General features: G+C 36.0%; 1 protein-coding gene across 2 annotated transcripts in view; it reads left to right on the forward strand.

Moving 5' to 3' along the window:
- Nucleotides 1-18046, forward strand: part of LOC128985712 (interleukin enhancer-binding factor 2 homolog) — a 43712-nt gene extending 25666 nt beyond the window's left edge. For both annotated transcript variants that reach the window (XM_054405551.1, XM_054405638.1), the window contains exons 8-9: nt 13322-13471; nt 17762-18046. In XM_054405551.1, the coding sequence (XP_054261526.1) occupies nt 13322-13471; nt 17762-17913 (302 nt within the window). In that variant the 3' untranslated portion in view covers nt 17914-18046. The remainder of the gene's footprint in view (nt 1-13321; nt 13472-17761) is intronic.
- The last annotated feature ends 3953 nt before the right edge of the window (nt 18047-21999 follow it).

Below are 21999 nucleotides of genomic sequence, written 5' to 3' on the forward strand. Positions count from 1 at the left end.
TTAAAATTGTCACATCTATATCTATAATACGTGAACACTAGGGGACTCCTCCCTTATTTGGACCAATTTTAACATTTGAGGTGTCAAAAGGTAAGTCTCAATTTGTAGATTTGCAATAAGGGTTTAGGTCGATTTCCCCCCATAAAAATTAGATAGAACAAATTTAAAAACAAAAACCAAAAACAGCGGTTTATTAAAAGAAACTCAGCAGCTTTTTGGGAGTAAATTTTGATGTTTGTAATATTCAGGAATAGTGATGTATCGGATTCTTGATAGGCCTACCAATATCTTAAAAATCAATTCTCAATACCGATACCTTTTTTTTATCGTTTTACCAAATTTTCTGGATGAATTGTTTATACTACACCATCTCCTGTCTTTATGTTCTTTCATTAAGTATTTTTGAGGTAATAGGGTGATAGTAATAGTTAGTAATAATGATCAGATTTTACTCAGTAGATAAAATTCAAGTGATAGTTTAATTAACATGGTTGAGAACAAACTGACAAATTAATGTTTACAAGTTATATAATCAGATCATAACAATTAATAAAACATATGATTTTATCTTCATATGGCAGGCAGTAGATAGTAGGCAATAGACATTGAGTACTTCTAACATGGGGTGTTTTTCAGGTAAAGAATAAATGTATGCAGCAATGGATACATTCCAACTAGCCAATTTAAGTTTAAACCCTTCTAAATACATAAAAAAAACTACTGGTACAGTACTACATCTGTATCTTTAAAAGAGGAACTATGTATATATGTACGTTATGGACTCCAAAACCGCTCGACAGATTGTAATGAAACTTTCAGGCATTATTAAGCATCTTTCAAGGATGGTTTGTGTAAAGTTTGGTGCAGATTCGTCAAAAGGGCTCCGCCCCAGAGGGTTTTAAGTGGGCCAATTTCAGACCTTTTAAACTAAAATGTTTACAAATAAATACAGTTTAAAAGCAGATGTTTACTTTCACCAACTGTTTTGTAGGTTTGAATAATCACAACATTCTGTATTAGTCTTGATTTGAAATAGTGCCACAATTTTTCTACAGAGTGCAGCACAGAAAACTATTTTACTTTTGAATAAGTCCAAATATATTAAACCCCAATCGCAGCACACCTGTGCACTCGACAACGTTTAAATTCTCCAATGTTAAATATGTAAACATAAAAAATCCTTTATCAAAGTATTATAAACAATAAAAGGGATGGCAATTCCTTATTATTTTTATCTTTTGTTCTATACCCACACAACCTAACATAAATTATTAAATGAATAATAATCCTGCGTGCTATCTCGGGTATTCAAATGTCTCTCAATTTGTCATTACCCACCACATTACTGTCATTAAAAGAAGGAACTCCAATAATACTAATGTGAAACTTAAATCCACCAAAGCTGTGCAACGTTACCAGACTGACTATTAATACGTTTAAAAAATGACACCAGAATCGATTGAAGCAAAAATTATCAGTGGTAAGTTTAAAGGAGAAATAGTCTTCATCCCAAGAATACTGACGATTTCATCCGAATTACCCTCTGAATTTAAGCAACTACAATTTCCTTTGTGTCATGCTTTCGCAATCACCATATAAGGCACTAGGGCAATCCCGGACTATCGTAGGTTTAAATTTAGAAAATACATGTTTCAAACGGACAGCTGTATGTTGCGTGCCCTTGTGGTGGTAGGTACGCCTGAAAACTTATATATTTATACACCTAATGAAAAAACAATAAACATTGTTTATCCACTAGCAATTAAGTAAAATATTCTATTTTTATTTTTGGTTTACACTTTGGTTTAAATGTCATCGCCGTCGTCCGTGATGACGGCAAAATCATGAACATCCCCGCGGCAGTGTAGACATCATCATCGTCTTCTGCAACCGCTGCAAACTGATGAACATCTCCCGCGGTCTTTTGGACATCATTGACAGCATCATTTGATGTGGTAAACTTATTCACAAACGTCTTGAATTATTCTCCCAAGTGGAGGTGTTTAGGGATAATCTAAGCAAAACTACGACGAAAAACGAATTTAAACTATAAAATAATCAAATGTATTTCTCATTAATGTTTTCATGACAAGGAACAATATTGGACAACAAAACAGACAGCTGATAGTAAAAACAACATTCACGTCATCTGAAGTATGACTATTACAAATAAATAAAAAAGGCAGGCATTTTCAACACTTTCCCTTATTTGCATAGTCATGCCGAGAGTCCAAGATTTTCTCGCAGAACTTGAAGTCTTGGTCAAGGTATAGGCTTTGTTAGTATATCTGCTAGTTGATATTCCGAACCGATGTGCTTTACAGTCAGCATCCCTATATTTATCCTGTCTCGAATGAACAGGTACTTCCGCTGAATATGTTTTGTACGAAAGTGAAACTCGGGGTTTTCACAGAGTTTTCTTGCTGATTCGTTGTCAACTTTTAGGATAGGAACAGCAGACAATCCTATAAGTTCTTTGAACAAACGAGCAATCCAGATTGTTTCATTTGAACCAAGATTAGCTGCAATGATTTCAGCTTCAGAAGTTGAGTCCGCAACTAACTCCTGACGACGACTAAGCCAAGTGATAGCTGCACCCGCGTATTTAATAATAACTCCACTTGTTGAACGCATTGTAGTTGGACAACCAGCAAAGTCCGCGTCACTATAGCACTCCAGTAGACGTGTTTTAGGTTTGGATTGGTACACTAGCTTCTGGTCCACAGTGCCGGTCAAATAGCGTATAACACGCTTTGCTCTTGTGACATCATCTTGTGTAGGATTTTCTAAGTGACGTGATAGAACACTTACACTAAATGCAATGTCAAAACGAGTACCACGAGCAACATAAAGTAGGGCTCCAACTGCCGATCGGTATGGAAAATCTGAGGCTTTCCCTGGTGTTTGAGCAGTGAGCTTCTCTATGGGAGTAAGTACTGGCTTGCATCCTTCCATGTTGAATCGAGAAACAATCTTCTTGATATACGCTGATTGGCAGACCAATATATCACCATCACTTTGAGAAATTTCGAGTCCGAGAAAGTATGACACTTCTTTAGCAACAATTTCAAATTGTGAACGAAGTTGCCCAATAAATAAGTCCATTTCAGACTAGTCGCTGCGACTAATCCGTCACCAACATAGAGTGCAACGATGATTTTTCCAGCAGGGGTAGGACAAATGTAGACGCAGGGATCTTCACAGCTCTGTCGAAATCCTAAGCCTTTCATGAAGTCGTCAAACCGTTTATTCCAGCATCGAGGTGCCTGTTTAAGGCCGTATAAGCTGCGTTTGAGACAACAAACACGATTTGTCCCATCTGAATATCCTTCAGGCTGCTTCATAAAAATCTCTTCTTCAACGTCTCCGTACAAGAACGCAGTTGAGACGTCAAACTGCCGTAGAACCATCTTCTCAACAGCTGCGATGGACAATATTGATCGAACGACCTCCAGACGAGCAACCGGGCTGAAGGTTTCAGCATAATCAATACCAGGTCTTTGCGCACATCCTTTGATGACCAATCTCGCTCGATATTTGTCAACACTTCCATCAGGATTGCGCTTTATTCGGTAGACCCACTTGTTGTTGATAGTCTTCTTTCCCGGAGGGAGTTCGGTCAATTCCCATGCACCGTGTTTATGCATGGACGCCATTTCTTTGTCCATTGCTGTTTTCCATTCAGCACTATCTTCTGAACTGATGGCTTCAGTGTACGACTTAGGTTCATCGTCAACAAGAAGAACTTCGGCAAAGTTAGACGAGACATAATCGTTTAGCCACTCGGGTTGCCTTCTTTCCCGAGTCGAGTGCCGAGTTGCAGGATCGTTGGATAACTCTCCATCTTCACTATCACTGCTACTTGACGGGTGGGTCTTCAGTCGGTATAGGCATATTATTACCCTTCACTGGAGAACTAGGCTCGTCAATAGTCTCTTCAACTTCTTGCCAATCTTCTTCGACGTCATTGGTTTTCTCAATCTTGATGGGCCACTCAACTTTCTTGTCACAGTCTCCAACGATTTCGTGAAAAACGACGTCACGAGAAACTACGATATCTCTTCTCTGTGGAACATAGATTCGATATCGTTCTTCGCCATCGTATCCAACCAGGTAACCAACCTCAGCTTTCCTGTCCATTTTTCGCCTCTGAACAGGAACATGGACGTAGCACTTTGAGCTGACCACTCGCAGATGTTTGATCCTCGGCTTTTGACCAAACCAGAGCTCAAAGGGTGATTTGTTGGCAACTGCTGACTTTCCCACTCGGTTCAAAACGTAGCCAGCAGTGATGACAAGTTCCGCCCAGATCGCTGCAGGAAATGTTACATTTGGATTGGCGTACTTGAAGGTCCGGGCCATTTCGACGATCGTTCTGTTCTCTCTCTCTACAGCACCATTTTGCTCGGGTGTATACGGCTCTGTCAGACGTTGGTTAACACCATATTCTCTGAGGATTTGACGAACTTCAGCGTTGTCAAACTCACCACCGTTGTCGCTGAGAAACTCTTTGACGTGATGACCAATTGTGCGTGCTTTAGCCAACACTTCACGCAACGCTTCCTTCACAGCAGATTTTTCCCTTGCGACAAAAAAGTATCGGTACCTTGAAAAGTGGTCTTTTATGACGATCAAGTATCGGCGACCTCCGAAGGATGGGTCAAACGGGCCGCAAACATCACCGGATAACAACTCACCGGGGGCTGAGGGGCGTTCTCGTGTTCCAATTGGTAGACGGTGTGCCTTTCCGAACTGACACGGTTCGCAGATCTCGTAGTTGGCTGGCACTTTGATACCCATTTCGGATTCGAGCTTCGATCGGACGTAGCGTTTATCCATGTGACCCCAGCGCTCATGATATAACTGCAGAATGCGATTGTCTTCTGCTGCATTAGCGCAAACCTCAGACGGTTAAACTGTGTGAAATGAGGCACGATACAAAGTTCCACCACAGTTTCGAGTACCTTTGAATACAGTTTTTTCGTTAATAGTGAACCGACACTCGGTATTAGTCGATTCAAACCTGCTATTAGGGTTTCGATCATGAGCTGCGAGAATGGACACTAAGTTCCGAGAAACGTCAGGAACATACCAGACATCGTTGAGTGTGAACGTTTCCAGTTTTCCATTTTCATAGTTCGCTACTCCAACGTTTCCACTGCCAAGAGCTTTTATAACTTCCTTTCCCGTCGCCTTTACTGTTGAGTTCGAGTTTGCAGGAAAAGGTTTGTACTCCGTGAACCAACTCAGATTTGACGTAATGTGGCGCGTAGCGCCATTGTCGATCCACCACTGGTCGTTCGTGGTCACGATATTCATGTCACTGCTGATGGAAATCAGCGCACTTTGGTTGTCGGTCACGTTAATTTGCGAGCTCTTCGTTCTCTTCTGATCAATGTCACTCGTTTTTGAGCTAGTGCTAATGCCGTTAGCTCGAGCTGGATACGCAGGCTTGCCGTCAGCTTTCCATTTAGAGCACTGGCGAATCCAATGACCTTTCCCCGAACAGTATTTGCACTAAGTGTCACCTTTTGGTTTCCTATTCTTCTGACCACCGCTGTTTGTGGCACTAAGAATGTCACCAGCTTTTGAAGTAGGAGCAACATTACGCTCATGAAGGATCAATGCAGATGAAACATCTTCAAGTTTCTTGCTCTCGTTTGCCTTCATAAGTAAGTAAGTAGCTAGACTTGAACGATTCAAAACGCTTCGGCAAAATGTGTAACACTACACTTTTGACACAAACAGGAGCTCAAGAAAATCTTTGACTGTTTGGATGTTACGCGTTTTGAGGCCAGCTGCAAATTCGCGGTTTTGATTCTTCAATCTTGAAAGCACGGTCAGGGCATCCTCGGTATCATCCCATTCCATACTGAAGAAATCCAAACACTGACGAAACAACTGATCTTCTGCCTTGTTATCGAACTGCTCGATCAAAATGTCCCACGCTTCCTTAGCTGATAATCTTCCGGAAATTCGTTGATGTAGATCATTAACGCACTGAGAAATAACTATTTTTGCCTGAGTCGTGGATTTGTTGAATTTCTGAAGTTCTTCCTTTTCGGCTTTAGTCGGAGGCTCAGAGAGGGTAGGCTTTTCTCTCTTTCCCTCGACGATATCAACCGCGTCGAACAACTCTAGAACGTCCAACACTCGATCTTTCCACGTCGGCCAATCTTCTGCTCCTTTCAATGGTTTTATACCTTTCACGTATTCCATTTGTAGAGCTGGACGAACTCGATCAAAAGATATACCAAAGAAATAAACCTCTTGAGACAGAAAATTACGTCAGAATAAATTGTTCTTACCGTGTACGTAGTAGACTAGATTTCCCAACACTGTTATGTACTTAAAAACGATGCTGGCGACCATAACCTCTTGAATTATTCTCCCAAGTGGAGGTGTTTAGGGATAATCTAAGCAAAACTACAACAAAAAACGAATTTAAACTATAAAATAATCAAATGTATTTCTCATTAATGTTTTCATGACAAGGAACAATATTGGACAACAAAACAGATAGCTGATAGTAAAAACAACACGTCATCTGAAGTATGACTATTACAAATAAATAATAAAGGCAGGCATTTTCAACAAAACGTACCCATTGATGAAACCATTGCCATACTGGAATCTAATTTAGATAAAAATTTGTCCCTATCAACAGATGCCAAACATGAGTTAGTTAATCTCACCAAAAGCGTCCTCGAACAAAATTATTTCTCATTTGAAAATAAGTATTATTACACACAACATAATGGTCTAGCAATAGGCTCTCCACTATCCAGTGTCCTTTCAGAATGTTTTTAAACAATATTGAAAATAAATTTCTATGGTCAGATTCCAACAAACAAAAGGATAAAAAAATTCACTACATGAGATGTGTGGACGACACATTAGTTTTATGTAATATAGGAATTTGAAATTTACAAGGCATCTAAATAGGGATGGACGAGATTGGATTTTTAGTTCGAGACGAGACGAGACGAGATTTTTTATTTCTCATAAAATTTCGAGACGGGATTTCCCTTCTCATACACAACGGGAAATGCACGTTCAAAATTTTTACCTGATTTTGTAACATTGTTAGATGACTGTTTAAATACAAAAATAATGATAATAGGCAAGAATATTTACAATATTTTACTAAAAAACATCAGCATAACATTTTTTTATTAATCACGCCTAACTTATTAAAAATTCCTAGACGATTAGGAAACATAGTGATATCAGTTAGGATAGAGTTCAACTTATCCTAAAATAAAATAAATCATAAAATAAAAGCAATATTAATTTTTATAAAATAGTTACTTGTTTTGACTTTTTATAGTAATAAAACATTCCTCACACTGCTTACACTTAACAAAACTTCTCAAATGTTATTAAAGTAATATTATTAAAATAATTAAAGTAATATTTACATTAAAAGAATTTATTAAATAAAAACGCCTTCGCAAAGGAAACGCAACTACAACACGCTCCTGTATTGCGGGTATTGCATTGACTTTCGGCGGGCGTTTTAATTTTTTTATTTTTTATTTATTTATTTTTTTTTTATTTATTCTCGTCTCGATAAAAATCTCGGCCAAAAATAAATCTCGTCTTGTGTAACGAGAATTAAAATTTCCCGAAATTTCGAGACTTGACCATCCCTACATCTAAACGACACCATGACCATATATTGAATGAATAAATTTCATTCAGATCCAACATTATTTACAATACTGCCATTCAATTAGACCAAAACAAAACATGTCCTGATAAAGGAGTACTGGGGAGGGGGTAACAGCTGATGCTTGGACATACACCAGCAGTCATGACGCAACATCCACCGGCGCCTACCTCGTGTGTTTGTTACTTGGCCAAGTTAAAATCGTGTTGTTTAAATGTTGTATTCGTATTCATGTATTTTGTGTAACAGAAATTATATATATTGACAAACTTATCCACGGATGAAAGCACTTTTATCTCAACGTTCGACAACCTGAAAATGTGCCCCAGCGGCATGAAACAGCTGTAGTTGAATTTAACCACATCAAGGATCGTTTGACGCAAAAGGTAACATAAACCATTCTATATTACCAGGGTTGTCTCCCGTCCTGATTTCGTCGGGAGAGTCCTGACTTCAGACCCTTTTGCCCATGTTAATGTTTGTGTTAATTCTGGGGGGAGAGTAGGAGGCATCCTGATTTTTCCATAACCAAAGGTGACAACCCTGCCACGCACATGGCACAATCTCAACTTATGGTTGTTTTACCCCGGAAAATATATGTTTAAATACTTTGAGTTTTACTAACTTACTTAACGAAATAATAGATCGGAACAGATTAACCCGTCTAGTCATACCTGGATCTCAGCTCGAACTGGCACATCGTCTCTAGTAGGGAAGGGGGCTTATCTCCAAACCCAAGTTCCAAAGTTCAACATCTTCAAAAAAATCATTTGATGATGACTCATGATTTTTTTTTAGAAAAAAATCGTCATATGAATATAAATCAAACTTTTTCAACCAAACAATTGACATTAAATTTTTTAAATTTTTTTTATGACTGAATAGAGCAATTGAACAAACTATATTTCTTGGATTAATATTCAATGAAAATCTTACTCGGAATAGACATGTTAAACATGCTGTTAAGTAGGCTATACGCTTTTAGGCAGATGTCTCAGATCTGCAACATAGACACTTTGAGGAAAATATATTTACATTTTTCATTACTACATAGTCACATACCCTATGGAATCTATCTATATATTAATTACGTAAGCCGATTCTTTGCGTCAAAATTGTGGGCAACTGGGAAGTCGTAGAACGATGGGGGAGGGCTCAAATTAAAGGTCTTGATCCCGTGACGGCGGGAAAAATAGTTAAATTCCCAAAATCTTAACACAAAATTAGATATAACGTGAAATGTTCTCCATAAGTATCGCAATAGAAGGTATTTACTGCTGATTTTTGTTTACTTCAATACAGCTGATCGTGATCTATCACTAAGCAAGTAAGCTTACATTTGGATTTCTCATTTGCCAATCACTTCTGCAATGTACTGTATACTATATAAAACCAACTATATAAAGGGATAACGTAACCCTTAATAATCAAAACTTTTTAGTTATGTCAAAGTTGAAATAAATTGTTTTTAAGATTAAAGAAACGATTCAAGATTAAAAGAAGATCTTCTTTGTTTTGATTTCAAAACATATATTAAAGATTTATTCCACACTTTTTTGTAAATTTACTATCATTTATATTTGAGATTTATTATAGTGTTTAATCAATATTTTGTACGAAGTGGAATAACCTCAACGGTTACTCTTAAAAAACAATTTGGGAATAAAGATGAAGTAGGTTTGTACAGGTATTTGTTCATTAAGTACTTAAGTACTTTGTTAATTGCTCCAAGCAAAAAGGGTTCAAATAATATAGCCTAGCATGCACGGTAGAAAAGAAAGCACCTATATATAAAACAGAGGTAATTTCCGTTTCTTTAAACTAACAAAAAGTATTTATGTCTTGATTAGTTTCGATAACTGGGTAATGGAACCCTAACCAGTCGCAAAATAGTAAGTAATTAAACGCTGATTAGGCCCTGTTTGTAGAATATGTAAATCAATCGCACCTTAAGGAGGTTTTTATATTTGAGATTTATTATAGTGTTTAATCAATATTTTGTACGAAGTGGAATAACCTCAACGGTTACTCTTAAAAAACAATTTGGGAATAAAGATGAAGTAGGTTTGTACAGGTATTTGTTCATTAAGTACTTAAGTACTTTGTTAATTGCTCCAAGCAAAAAGGGTTCAAATAATATAGCCTAGCATGCACGTTAGAAAAGAAAGCACCTATATATAAAACAGAGGTAATTTCCGTTTCTTTAAACTAACAAAAAGTATTTATGTCTTGATTAGTTTCGATAACTGGGTAATGGAACCCTAACCAGTCGCAAAATAGTAAGTAATTAAACGCTGATTAGGCCCTGTTTGTAGAATATGTAAATCAATCGCACCTTAAGGAGGTTTACGTGGTGGTAATCCTTATATATACTTACACTAGGCTAATAATAGTGTTCATCAGAAACAAATTTAGGGTTAAGTTCTGTCAATGGGATGCCTTTACTTAAGACTAATTTTGTTAAACCTTTACAAAATGAGCATAGACTTAGAACAAATTAACTGGGTAGGGTAGGGATGCTAATTTAGCGGTTTTGACCAAGAACTAAGTTCATGTCAACACACCATTTTTTGCCTTTTCTTATTTGACGAAGACAATTTCATATACTGTATTTCAATCGTGGAAGCCTTTTTATCAGCATTAACCAAAAAACCAAAGCTACCTTAATAAACCAATATTTATTCTTTAGCAGTTAAACCTCTGGAATTATTAAAATTCTTTATTGAAAATAACATCAACAAAAGCAAACAAAGACAAATAACAAACTGTTGTTTTTTTTTTTGTTTTTTTTTACACTAAAGATATGTTGTACTGGGATATCTATCCTGACAAATATATAATTTGATTCTGAGTTTGTTTAAATATTACAATAATTTCTTTTCCATTTGAGCTTTTTAGGGACTTATGTCCCTACAAGCCACTAGTATCTTTTAATTATGGAGTAACAACAAAGACCAATTCGGAATCGATTCCTACCAAACAAAAGAAGGCTATTCATTTGGTGTTAAATCTGCAAAACAGAGATTCAGCTAAGAGATATTTTACAGAATTGCAAATCCAAACAATATATAATTTACGCCACACTACACTGTTTTGACGAACTTCCCACGCAAGGATTTAGTCCAGAAAACAGCTGTTTGCCATCAGCTTAATCAAATGGGGTTTCATTACTTACTACTGTACTGCAATGAGTTTTACCGGACACCAATCAGCTGATTATACTGTATTTAGGTGGCAATAAGTGGTTATAAACAAAAACATAACCCCTAAGAGAGGTTATGACTAGTGATTTTTAGTCCTTTAGTTGGTGGAAGTATATAAGGATTTGTACGGATTTAGTAGTATGGCGTAAACTATTGTACGTAACTCGTCCAAAATGTGTGTACCGGACTCGTATGGTAATCCCACTCGTCCGGTAAACACTTATTTTCAGGACTAGTAACGTAATATACTATTACCTATGACCGTTTTTTAAAGTAGCCGTTTCAGTACAGTTCTTAGAATTGAAAAGTATCTCATAACAGCATTGTTTACATTCATAACAGCATAGTTTTACTCATAACAACACGGGTAACGGACCAATGAGTTTCAAGGATTGAGAGAGGAGAAGTAAAATTGTAATGATTCAAAATTCAACTAATCAGCTGTTCAGGCCAATTTAATTGTTGAGTAGCGCAATTAGTGTGTTTCGTTGCATCACTGTCAGTGGTAATGGGAGGTTATAAACGAAAACATAACCTCTTTTAGAAATTATGAATAGTGATTTTTAGTAATTAAAACATTGTCGTAGGTAAAGTAGTGTACGCAACTCGCGTAAATAATGTTAATGACACTCGTCGAAGTTTTTAAGGCACTCGCCAAGGCTCGTACCTTAAATTTTCTACTCGTGTCGTTAACACTATCTTCTCGCAATCGTTGCGTAAACTACTATTACTGAACCCCAACCAGCTGATTATATACTGTATTTGGCAAAGAGTGAGAGTGGTTAGTTTATAAACAAAAACATAACCTCTCTTAGAGATTGACTAGTGATTGTTAGTCCTTTGGTCGGTGGTAATATATAAGGATCTGTACGGATTTAGTAGTATGGTGTAAAATATCGTACGTCACTCGTCCAAAATGTGTTTACCGGACTGGTATGGTAATCCCGTATTAATCGTCTCGCATGGGAACGACCTCACTTGTCCTCTTGGTAAACACCTATTTTCAGGACTAGTAACGTAATATACTATTATATACATATTTATGAAACATCCGTCTACGCATTGACTCTATTCAATACATACTAGGGGCTTGTAGCGACATTTCCTAGAAAGTTCAAAATTAAAAGAAATTATTATAATATTTAAACAAACTCAGAATCAAATTATCTATGTGTCAGGATGGATATCCCTGTACAACATTCTTCTGTGTAAAAAAACAGTTTCTTGTATGTCTTTGTTTGCTTTTGTTTATGTTATTTTCAATAAATAATTTGAACGACTCCAGAGGTTTAACTCTGCCAAAGGCAGCAAACATGTTTGTGAATAAATATTGGTTTACTAAGGTAGCTTTGGTCTTTTGGTTAGTGATGAAAAGGCTTCCCTGATTGAAATATTGGAAATTGTCTTCGTCAAATATGAAAAGGCCAATAAAAGTGTGTTGAGATAATCTTAATTCTTGGTCAAAACTGCTAAATCGCTAAATTAGCATCCATATATAACATATGGGCCAAGTTATTATTTCTAAGTTTATGCTCCTTTTGTAATGGTTTAACAAAATTAGTGTAAAGTAAAGGCATCCCATTGACCAAACTTAACCCTAGATTTGTTTCTGATCAACATTAAACAAACTACTATTAGCATAGTGTAAGTTTATGTGGTGATATTGATATACAAATCAGGGTGAGTTTCTACTAGGGTTAAGCTGTACCATATTATAAGTATTTTGATAGAAAATTTAATGAAGATTCTAAAAATTTCATTGAAAATATCATTATGTAGGTTAAAAGTTGAGAAATATGAGATTTTATTAGGCAATGTCAAGAAATTTGGAAAATTCTAAAAATGGCTTTTGCCGGAAGTAGGAGTGAGATATAACTACCCAAATTGCGTATTTTTATAGCAATTTGCGTGCATAATAATGCCTTAAAATATTTGACACTGACTACCAAACACCCTGTATATTAAACACATTGGGTTTTCTCTCTCGAGTTCGTTTGGCTCTTCTACCCGTCCGATTTTCATGATCGAGGTCTCAAATTAAAGATATGCACGCACAGATTTCTCATCAAGCACCGGCATATATTTATCTTAAACCATTATTCTTAAACCTTAGAATAAAGGTGATTTTTAAGAAACAACCCGTCCTGCATCCGACAAACTAATAGACTGCAGTGTCGGTGCGTGATCGGAGTCAAAATCGGAGTAGGATCGGAGTATGACGTGACGCGTGTCGGAGAGGTGTAAACAACCAAAGTTAAGCACCATTCAAAGTTCAAAGTTAAGTACCATTCCCCTCTCCGACAGTCGTACCACAGTATGATCGGAGTCGGATCGGAAGGGTGTATGACAAGTGTGTCCCCGCCTTTAGTCTGCAAGTTTGCTGTGGTGAGGGTATTAGATTATCCTGTTGCTATAAAATGAGTGATATTTATTTCCATGATTGCAGGCATCACAGATCGTGTTGACAACGGTGTTACTTACAGGGTGCATCAGTCTATGAATCTGGAACAGCAGGACCAAGTGTGTCTGACAGCTCAGACTCTGATCCGCATCACGGCTCACGGGGGCTACAAGACTGTGTTGGACGGCAATAACAGTGAGTAGACAAAACTTGTGTCCAGGAACCCAAAGAATACAAATTTTAGATATGGACAGTAATCAACTATTTAAATGTGTTAAGTTATGTGACAATGAATATTTAGTTTTTATTTTTTACTTTGAATTTACAGTAGACTGCCTTATTATCCAAAAGAGCATTAACCACAATTGCAAAAAAATAAAATTATAGCCTATTATCCACATTAAATGTATGTTATGCAGCGACAGCTAAGATATTTCGTGTGAGGAGGACTATCATTTCGCAACTAGACTAAAGAATTGCTATTGCTTACTTCACCTACCATCGACGAGACATTGATATGCTCTAGATACCTATGCACGTTAAATGTAGGCTATGTGTTCAGTTCTTTCACCTAATAATTTTCTTTAGCCTTTACTTAGAACAGCTGATGTTTAAAAAATGATTCAAACTGTATAACTGTAATAATGTGGAGTGTTTGTGAATAAAAATGAAATATTAAGAGAGAAATAAAATAAGTCATGTTTTCAAGAAAAACAGAAATGAATGATATTTATTTATACAGTTTGAATCATTTTTTAAATATCAGCTGTTCTAAGTAAAGGCTAAAGAAAATTATTAGGTGAAAGAACTGAACACTATGTTATGTAGCGACAGGCAAGATATTTACCGTGAGGAGGACAATAATTTTGCAGGTAGACTAATGAATTGTGGGAATTGCCATTGTTTACTTCATCTACCATCGACGAGACACTGATTCTGACCGATGAGTTGATAAGTTACATTTTGTGTGTGATTTAATTTTTGATCCTACAAGTCCTATACATAGGACTTCCTATATTATTTGTTTTGAAAGTGTGTGAAACAAAGTTAAAACTAAAATTATCCACCAAAACATTTTTAGCACTTTGCATCACAAACTGTTGAAAATAATCCTAGGGAAAAAACCTGAATTTGTCGTTTTAAGTGAACACAATTTAAAAGAAAATTAAACCAAACATGCTATAGTTTCAAATTACAACGCTATAAACTACTGTTGTAGAAAATAATTTTTTGGAGGAGGGGTCATGAACTTTGCTCAGAATAGTGAAGCTATAAGAAGTAAACAAATAACAATACCTGCAGTTAAGGAGCTATTAGCAGTTAATACTTAGAAATGCTGTTTAGTTTATGTAACTATTTACATGTTGTCCTTTTAGCCAATTCCCCATATAGGGAATAAGCTATTGCCGTAGTACTCATGGTAAGACCTCGACCCGAGGCTGATTTACTTTTTGTTATGAGGTCCCTAGAGACTACTCAAAACTAAGAGAGGTTATGATTTGTTTATATTGTCACTGACATTGATGCAACGACTCATTGTACCAATCACTAATTGCACTGTTAACAATTAAATTGGTAAACAGTTGATTAGTTGATGTTAGAAGCATTACAATTTTACTTCTCCTCTCTTAATTCTTGAACCTCATTTGTCCAATACCAAACGTGTCATTGGTGTTAAGTATAACTATGCTGTTTATGTAAGTAAAGAATGCTGTTATGTAAAACTTTTCCATTCTAAGAACTGAAAGAAACAGCTCCTTTAAAAAACGGCCTTAGGTAAAATCTTAAACCTGTATCAAAGTTAAATCATAGATCCTTAATTAATTTTTATCATTTCCTATGGAACTTTAGGTTAGGTTTGCACTATCCACAATCCCTCAGCCGAGGAGGGGGAGTGAAATAAAGGTCAATTTAATGTAAACCATTTCATTGAAATGTATAAATGTATAGTGTACTGTATTTACTTTCAATTGCTTTGACAGGGTGTATACTATTCTTTTTAAGTGAATTCCAGGGTTTTAAAGTTTTTTCAGATTCCTGCATGAATGTTTCTCACGTAAACAATCACTCCTGCTGTAATATTTTAAAAGAACAAGATAAAATCTAGGGGATTCAATTTATTCTCCATTTCAATCACAACTGAATTATTATTGTCATTTAAACAAACTTAACAATCAGAACAAAACAAGTCTTTAACATCTGGAATGCAACCAACATTATAAAATCAAATACTGCTTCTTGCACAATTAATATAAACATATATTACACTTGCGTAAATGTTTAGTTCCACGTAAACTATAATCAATTCAAGACCTACAACTTAAGTATGTTCTCACATCACATTTGTATATTTCTAATTGTTAAAAGTTCAGTGAGCTAGTGCTAGTGTTGCAGAAATTATAATCCTTAATATCGTAATTGTGTTCATTATATATCATCAACAACCAAGGTCATGAAAACATCATCTCTCGTGATTGCAGCAAAATCCTGAATGTCTTCATTGTTTACGGAAAAATTATCAGCGGCAAAATCCTGAAATCTCACCTAAGGTTATCATCGTCATCGGCCATCACGGAAAAATCCTGAATATCTAATGCGGTTTCAATACATTGTCGTCGCCTCCCGCGGTCACGGAAATGTCATCATAATATTCCTCAATCGCGGCAAAATCCTCTTCCAAATAAATATCTCCATCTACCGCGGTTAGTAGACATTATCGTTGTCTCCCATTGTCACAGAAACGTCACCATGTAGTCTTGGAAGATCGCAACAAAATCCTGGAAATCTCGCGCGGTTACTAAACATTATTGATCACGTCAAAATTTTGGATATCTCCCTCAGTTTGAAGACATTATCGTCGTCTCCCGCTTTTAAAGAAACTGTCATCACAGTCTTCCACAATCACGGAAAATGTGTGAATTTTTCGATTGAGCAAACTCACTCGAATGTTTGCAGGGCATTTTACAATTGTAATATTTTAACGGTGCTGAAATAAATCCTGGAAATGTTCCTTCTTTGGTCCCTTAAAATTCAAGGTTTTTTCCCAGTTGGTGTACACTCTGTTAGATTTGTTTGTTTGTGACAGTTAGGGGCATTCAGAAATAGGCAAGCCTTTCAATGCAAAGATGGCTAGGCTTCAGGGCCGCGTTAAGGGTCAGTAGCGCCCTGGGCAAACCCAAAAGCAGCGCCCCCTTATCCTTATATATATAACTAAAAGGTTTTGACCACAGCGGTGTAGGGAGGTGAAAAGGGAAGGGGGTTGACTCATCAGTTCGCCGAAATCCACAGCAGGTGGGTTGATGGGGGGGGGGGGGTACTGAACTTGTCAGTTGCTATGCGAGCAAATGCCTCTTGCCCTGCGCCAATAGCTAAATGCACTACGTGGCACTACGCAGTGATTATTGTTCAGTACAGTACAGTGTGCAGTTCATTACACACGTATTAAACGATAGGCCTATGCATATATATGTATTTATTATCTATATATTAGCATGTTTTGACCAATTTTTGTTCGGGAGGGAGTTCTCAATATCCAGAGTTTTCAATTCAGGTGCAGTTAAAATACTACGGTTAGGCCTAATACACTTCACTTTCTTTAAAACTGATTCTTGAGTTTGTTTTCTTCGAGCCAACCGCTTGCGGTTTTCGGCTCCACATCCACTAGGGTTTTTATGCATTTTTTCACTGTTTTATATGCCTACTTGTATCAATACTTCTATTTATTTATTACTGGTTCACTAACTGCAGTGTGAATGTCAACACTGACTAGTGACTGTCACAGGTTAGGTTGTGTTGATTTGACGACTGTGCAGAAGGCACAAGCACAACAGCACAACCTACTGGCGCTGCCGCGCGGTTAGTTGTAGGGGTGGGTGTCGCGATGATTGGTGGGAGGGAAAGTAGTAGGGGCACGTCACCAGCTGTAGTCTACAGGCCTACCACCCTACCTTTGATAGTGAATACTGAATAGTGAGTGTGTCCTGTTCATACTGCTGCCTGCCTTTCCCTGACTACACAAAGGCATAATCATAATCTGAAGAAGTATTTTCAATTTTGTTGTATTTATTTACTTTTACAGTTAGGGGAAATCACTTAACTACAAGTTAAAATCACGCATTTTATTTTTGAAATCCTGGCTGATAAAACCAATTTTTCCTAGTAGTGCGGGTGGTGGTTGAGGGCGCCACCCAACCATCGGCGCCCCTGGGCACATGCCCAGTCTGCCCGTTTATAAAAGTGGGCCTGGGGAGAGACATCTGAAAATTCATGTTAAATATAATGCTCATAAATATTAGCTGGGATGGAAACAGTTTTATCAGTGACTAGGAATTGAAATTACATTAGAGCCTTTTTAAACCAAATTACTAAAATGTAGTTTTGTTAGACTAAAATACTTGACATTAATTCTTTCATGTATGTTAGTGTTTGATGTGCATATTTGTGAACCAAATCTACTTCAATCCAACACCAATGTTTTTTTCGTAGATCTTATAACTCAAACTACAGTGTGGGACGGTGTGGAAGTTTCACCTCTAGACAAAGCATTTGAAAAACCTGCTGAAAAAGAGGGAGAAAATGAAGACATGGATGCGGCTGCTAACGCAGGAGAAGAGGCTATGGAAACTACAGATAATTAGGTTGTAATTGTGTATTTTTTACTTCCTCACATGACTAAGAGGTTTTATAATTATTACTTTTAAAAACCAGTATTTTGATGTTCCATTGTAATTGTACAAGTTCTTGTCAACAAATAAAAATTATCAAAACCAATTTATTTCTTAGTATCGAACCACATACATGTTAGGTAAAACTTTTTGGCTTTTGGAGACCCAAAAAGGTAAAAGTACAGTGTTGCAGTCTTATCATGAAGACTACCGAAACCGTTACCTCTCCATAGAGGAATTTGCCAAGAGTAAATTATAAAAATTAAATTTAGCAAGGGTCTGTGGGCAAAACCTTTTTTCTTCAGATCGGCTAAACAATTTTGACTTTTGGGTCTCGGGCCAAAATCAGGTCTATCAGGTCTTATTGTAGGTACTAAATTTTATTATATTGTAATAATACAATTAGTATATATTGTAGGGGAATGTTGCTGGAAGTCAACAGTCCCGGAAGATCAAATAATTTATACCTGTGCCGCTAGGTCAAAAACTACAATGTTTGCAGTGTCTGTAGATCAAAAGTCCCAGTAAGTCAAATACAGTAGAACTCCAATTATCCGAACTCCAATTAACCGAATCGCCGATTATCCGAATCGCTTATTTCAACAATTTTAATAATGTAAAGCTACAGTAATAATAAGGTTTGGAAAATATCAAAGAATTGTTATTAAGAACAAGTTTAGAACACTTGTGCTAAGAGCATTGTATACTGTAAAAATGTTCTGATTTCATTTATTATTAATTAAAAATTCATTTAGTACCGGAAATGACGATTTTTCTTGGAAATTTTTCCCGGAATTCCTGTAAAACTCCGATTATCCGAATTTTTGATTATCCGAATGAGGTCTGGTCCCAATTGATTCGGATAATCGGAGTTCTACTGTAATACAGTCCGAGCTAAAAACGTGGTCTATGTTAAAGCAATTGACTTATTGGGAATTTGACCTAATGCAACAGCAGTTTTAATATAACGAAATACGGTAAAATACAAGTTCAGTTTCGCTGAGTCAACAGTGCCGGAAGATCTAAAGCAATAAAAGTGAACGTCGATTCAGTGTAAAGTAGACCTCCTGCAACGCTTACTACACCAACAAAACTCGCTTTTAGTTACTTCGTGTTTTGTCATAATTAGAATAGAGCTAAAATTGTCATATTTGGTACATAGCTTATCTATTAATGCTTCTTGCCAACTGTTTGGTCAACACTGTAAATAGGTATAGCCTTTCGTCAAAATTTGTGGCATAAAATACCCGCAAGGACGATCTGAAAATTCCTGGTTATTATATACGTTTGTAAAAGGAGATCCATTTAATTGTAGAACTATTTTATGAGTTATAATGTAGTCTACATATAAACTGTGTAAATGTATTACGCCTTGGAAGGGTTGAAACCTGTCCAAACTATCATATACTATTAAAACGTAAATGGGGTTTTTTCACGATTCTGAATCAACCAGTCGATGGATTTTCATTAGTTTTGTGTTGAAAGAAAGACAATTTTGAGAACTAGGGAATTTCAAAGCCATAATTTAAAATTAGTGTCCCAGTTTTTTATAAATTAAGTTTTAGTTTTTAAAAAGTCTAGCAGCCGATGCTAACCTTCTCCAATAAGTCAATGCTTCGGGTCTGACTTAGGGGAGGTACGAATGAGGCATTGGTTTAAAATTCCTCCGTGAACAGCGCTGTAGTAGAGAGCAATTTGGCAATGAAGGTTTACTACTAATCGCAAAAACAGTTCTGTTCATAAAATAAAATTATAAATGCCTCAAATTCAATTTTATAATTTTTTAAATATAAAATTAAACTATCATAACCTAACCGAACTAACCAAACTTGCTGATAATGAAATAATATAACAAATGTTTAGTTATGAAAAAAACATTCTGTTTATTAAATAAAACTAGAAATTTCTAAATTAAAATTTTATAATGACTTATAATAAAATTAAACTGTCATAACCGAACCACACCAACCAAACTTGCTGATAATGAAAAAATCTTGGACAAAAAGTTAGTGCTACCAGCGGGATTCGAACCTGGGACCTTCAGCATATCAGCCCGGTACGCTAACCACTAGACCACTGAGGCCGATGGCCAATGACCGTATTGTTACGGTAATGGCGTTCCTTCTGCTAATAAGAAGTCCACAGCTGTCATCGTAGCCTCTTCTATACCTCCCCTGAGTAAATACCCAATGCTTCTAGCTAGCTTTTAGTACAATATAATTTGCTTAACATAACAGCTGTAACATTCAGCATTTGTTACACAAATTCAGCATTTGGAAGAAAATTCAAATACATACCTATGGTTGGCTTATTTATACTATGTGTAATGCTGACCATTAATACATTTAATTCTTCGGTACGAGGATGGCAGATTAATTAAATATGCATAGTAAAATACAGTAGTAGGATGTTCAAATTATTTTTTAAAGTATTCTTTGTAATCATCGATTTGTTTTAGTCCAATATAATCTGTTTTAACTAACAGCTGGTTCAATGTGCTATGTATATATGTATTAATTGCTGATAACTGAATGCTCTGACATGAAGCAGTGTTCTTCTTTACCTATAAAACTAGGGTTGCTTTCAGAGAGGTGAAAGCCAGTTGAGCGGAACAAACGTGATTTGATATTTGTATAAGTAATTAAATGTAAAAAGGTCAATAGATGTACTAATGCTGGTTTTATTGATTAAAATTATAATAATTCAAATTTGTTTTTTTTGTTTTTAGCGAATTTCCCATATAGGGAATAAGCTATTACCGTAGTACTCATGGTAAGACCTGGACGCGGGACCGATTTTTTTTTTCGTTTTGAGGTCCCTAGAGGCCAAAAACACCATCCGTTCAAATTCATATATATATATATATATTTATATATTTATATATATATATATATATGTGTCCGTCAGCACGATAACTCGAGCAAAAATGATCCGATTTTGATGAAATTTGGTACAAACGTGTAAACATACGTTTATTCGAACGAGTTCGCGATCCAGCATGATCGGACCATGGGAACGGGGTTTACGGGGGGTTTTATGGGGTAAAAATCGGTTTTTCCCATTTTTGACCCAAAAAACATAAAATTTAGCAATTTCTTTCCAAACCATTTTGTAGAGCTTAAAAAAACAAATAATTTAGTATATTGAAGCGTTGTTATGCGCCTAATGGTTACGGAGAAAATTCCAAAAAATTTAAAATTTAAAATTCCCATGTTATTCTTATGGAGAATAAGTAAACTGTTGTAGTTTGCTTGTTTGTGAACATATTTTGATCAAATTTGGAAAATGTTTTTATTTCTTACTAACTATTTACATTTTACAAAAAAAAAAAACAGTTTTACCCTCCCTGATGCAGCAAACCTAAGTACTTGTTAAACTAATTCTATTTAAATCAAGAATAAATGTTATATTTTTAAGTAGACATTTTAGTGTAAATCCAATCAGTCAAATGGAAATTCGCTTAGTCTGCAGGTTTGCTGCGGCGGGGGTATTACTATATCTCGTTATTCAGATACCTCTTCCAGAAGTGCATTATGGTAGTTTTGACCATGAAAATATTACAGTAGTTGGAATCTGATATTAACATCCAAAAAGTAAAGTATAAAAAAGAGAAAGGTAATTTAACATTCAAATGCAACTGTAGCCTACAACAAAAAAACATTGGGCTACATTTTTCACCCTTACAATCGGTTAAAGTATTTAAGTATAAAAAAAAACAGTAACTATAAAAAAACAAGTATTAAAGTATAATAACGGAGGAGGGGAAATTTGACATTTAAATTCAACCGTGCAACATAAAATGGCTGAAATGTAGGCCTAAACATAAGTAATAAGTAAACATCGCATTCAGCTGATTTAAGTGAAAACAGAATAATAATAAAAAGGGAAGACATGCCTTAAATATACAATGTAGATAATATAATTAGAAATTAGTAGCCTACTTCTGGACAAGCCTTGACAATTATCCATACCGTGGTTAAAAGTGGACTTCTTTTAGCCTAGGTAATTAATTTATTTACTTATTATTATGGTTGTAACTGGACGTATGTATAGCCCGTG

Source organism: Macrosteles quadrilineatus, unplaced genomic scaffold, assembly GCF_028750875.1.
Source record: "Macrosteles quadrilineatus isolate MER2022 unplaced genomic scaffold, UCM_ALF_1.0 Scaffold_1__1_contigs__length_201487025, whole genome shotgun sequence".
Lineage (NCBI taxonomy): Eukaryota > Metazoa > Arthropoda > Insecta > Hemiptera > Cicadellidae > Macrosteles > Macrosteles quadrilineatus.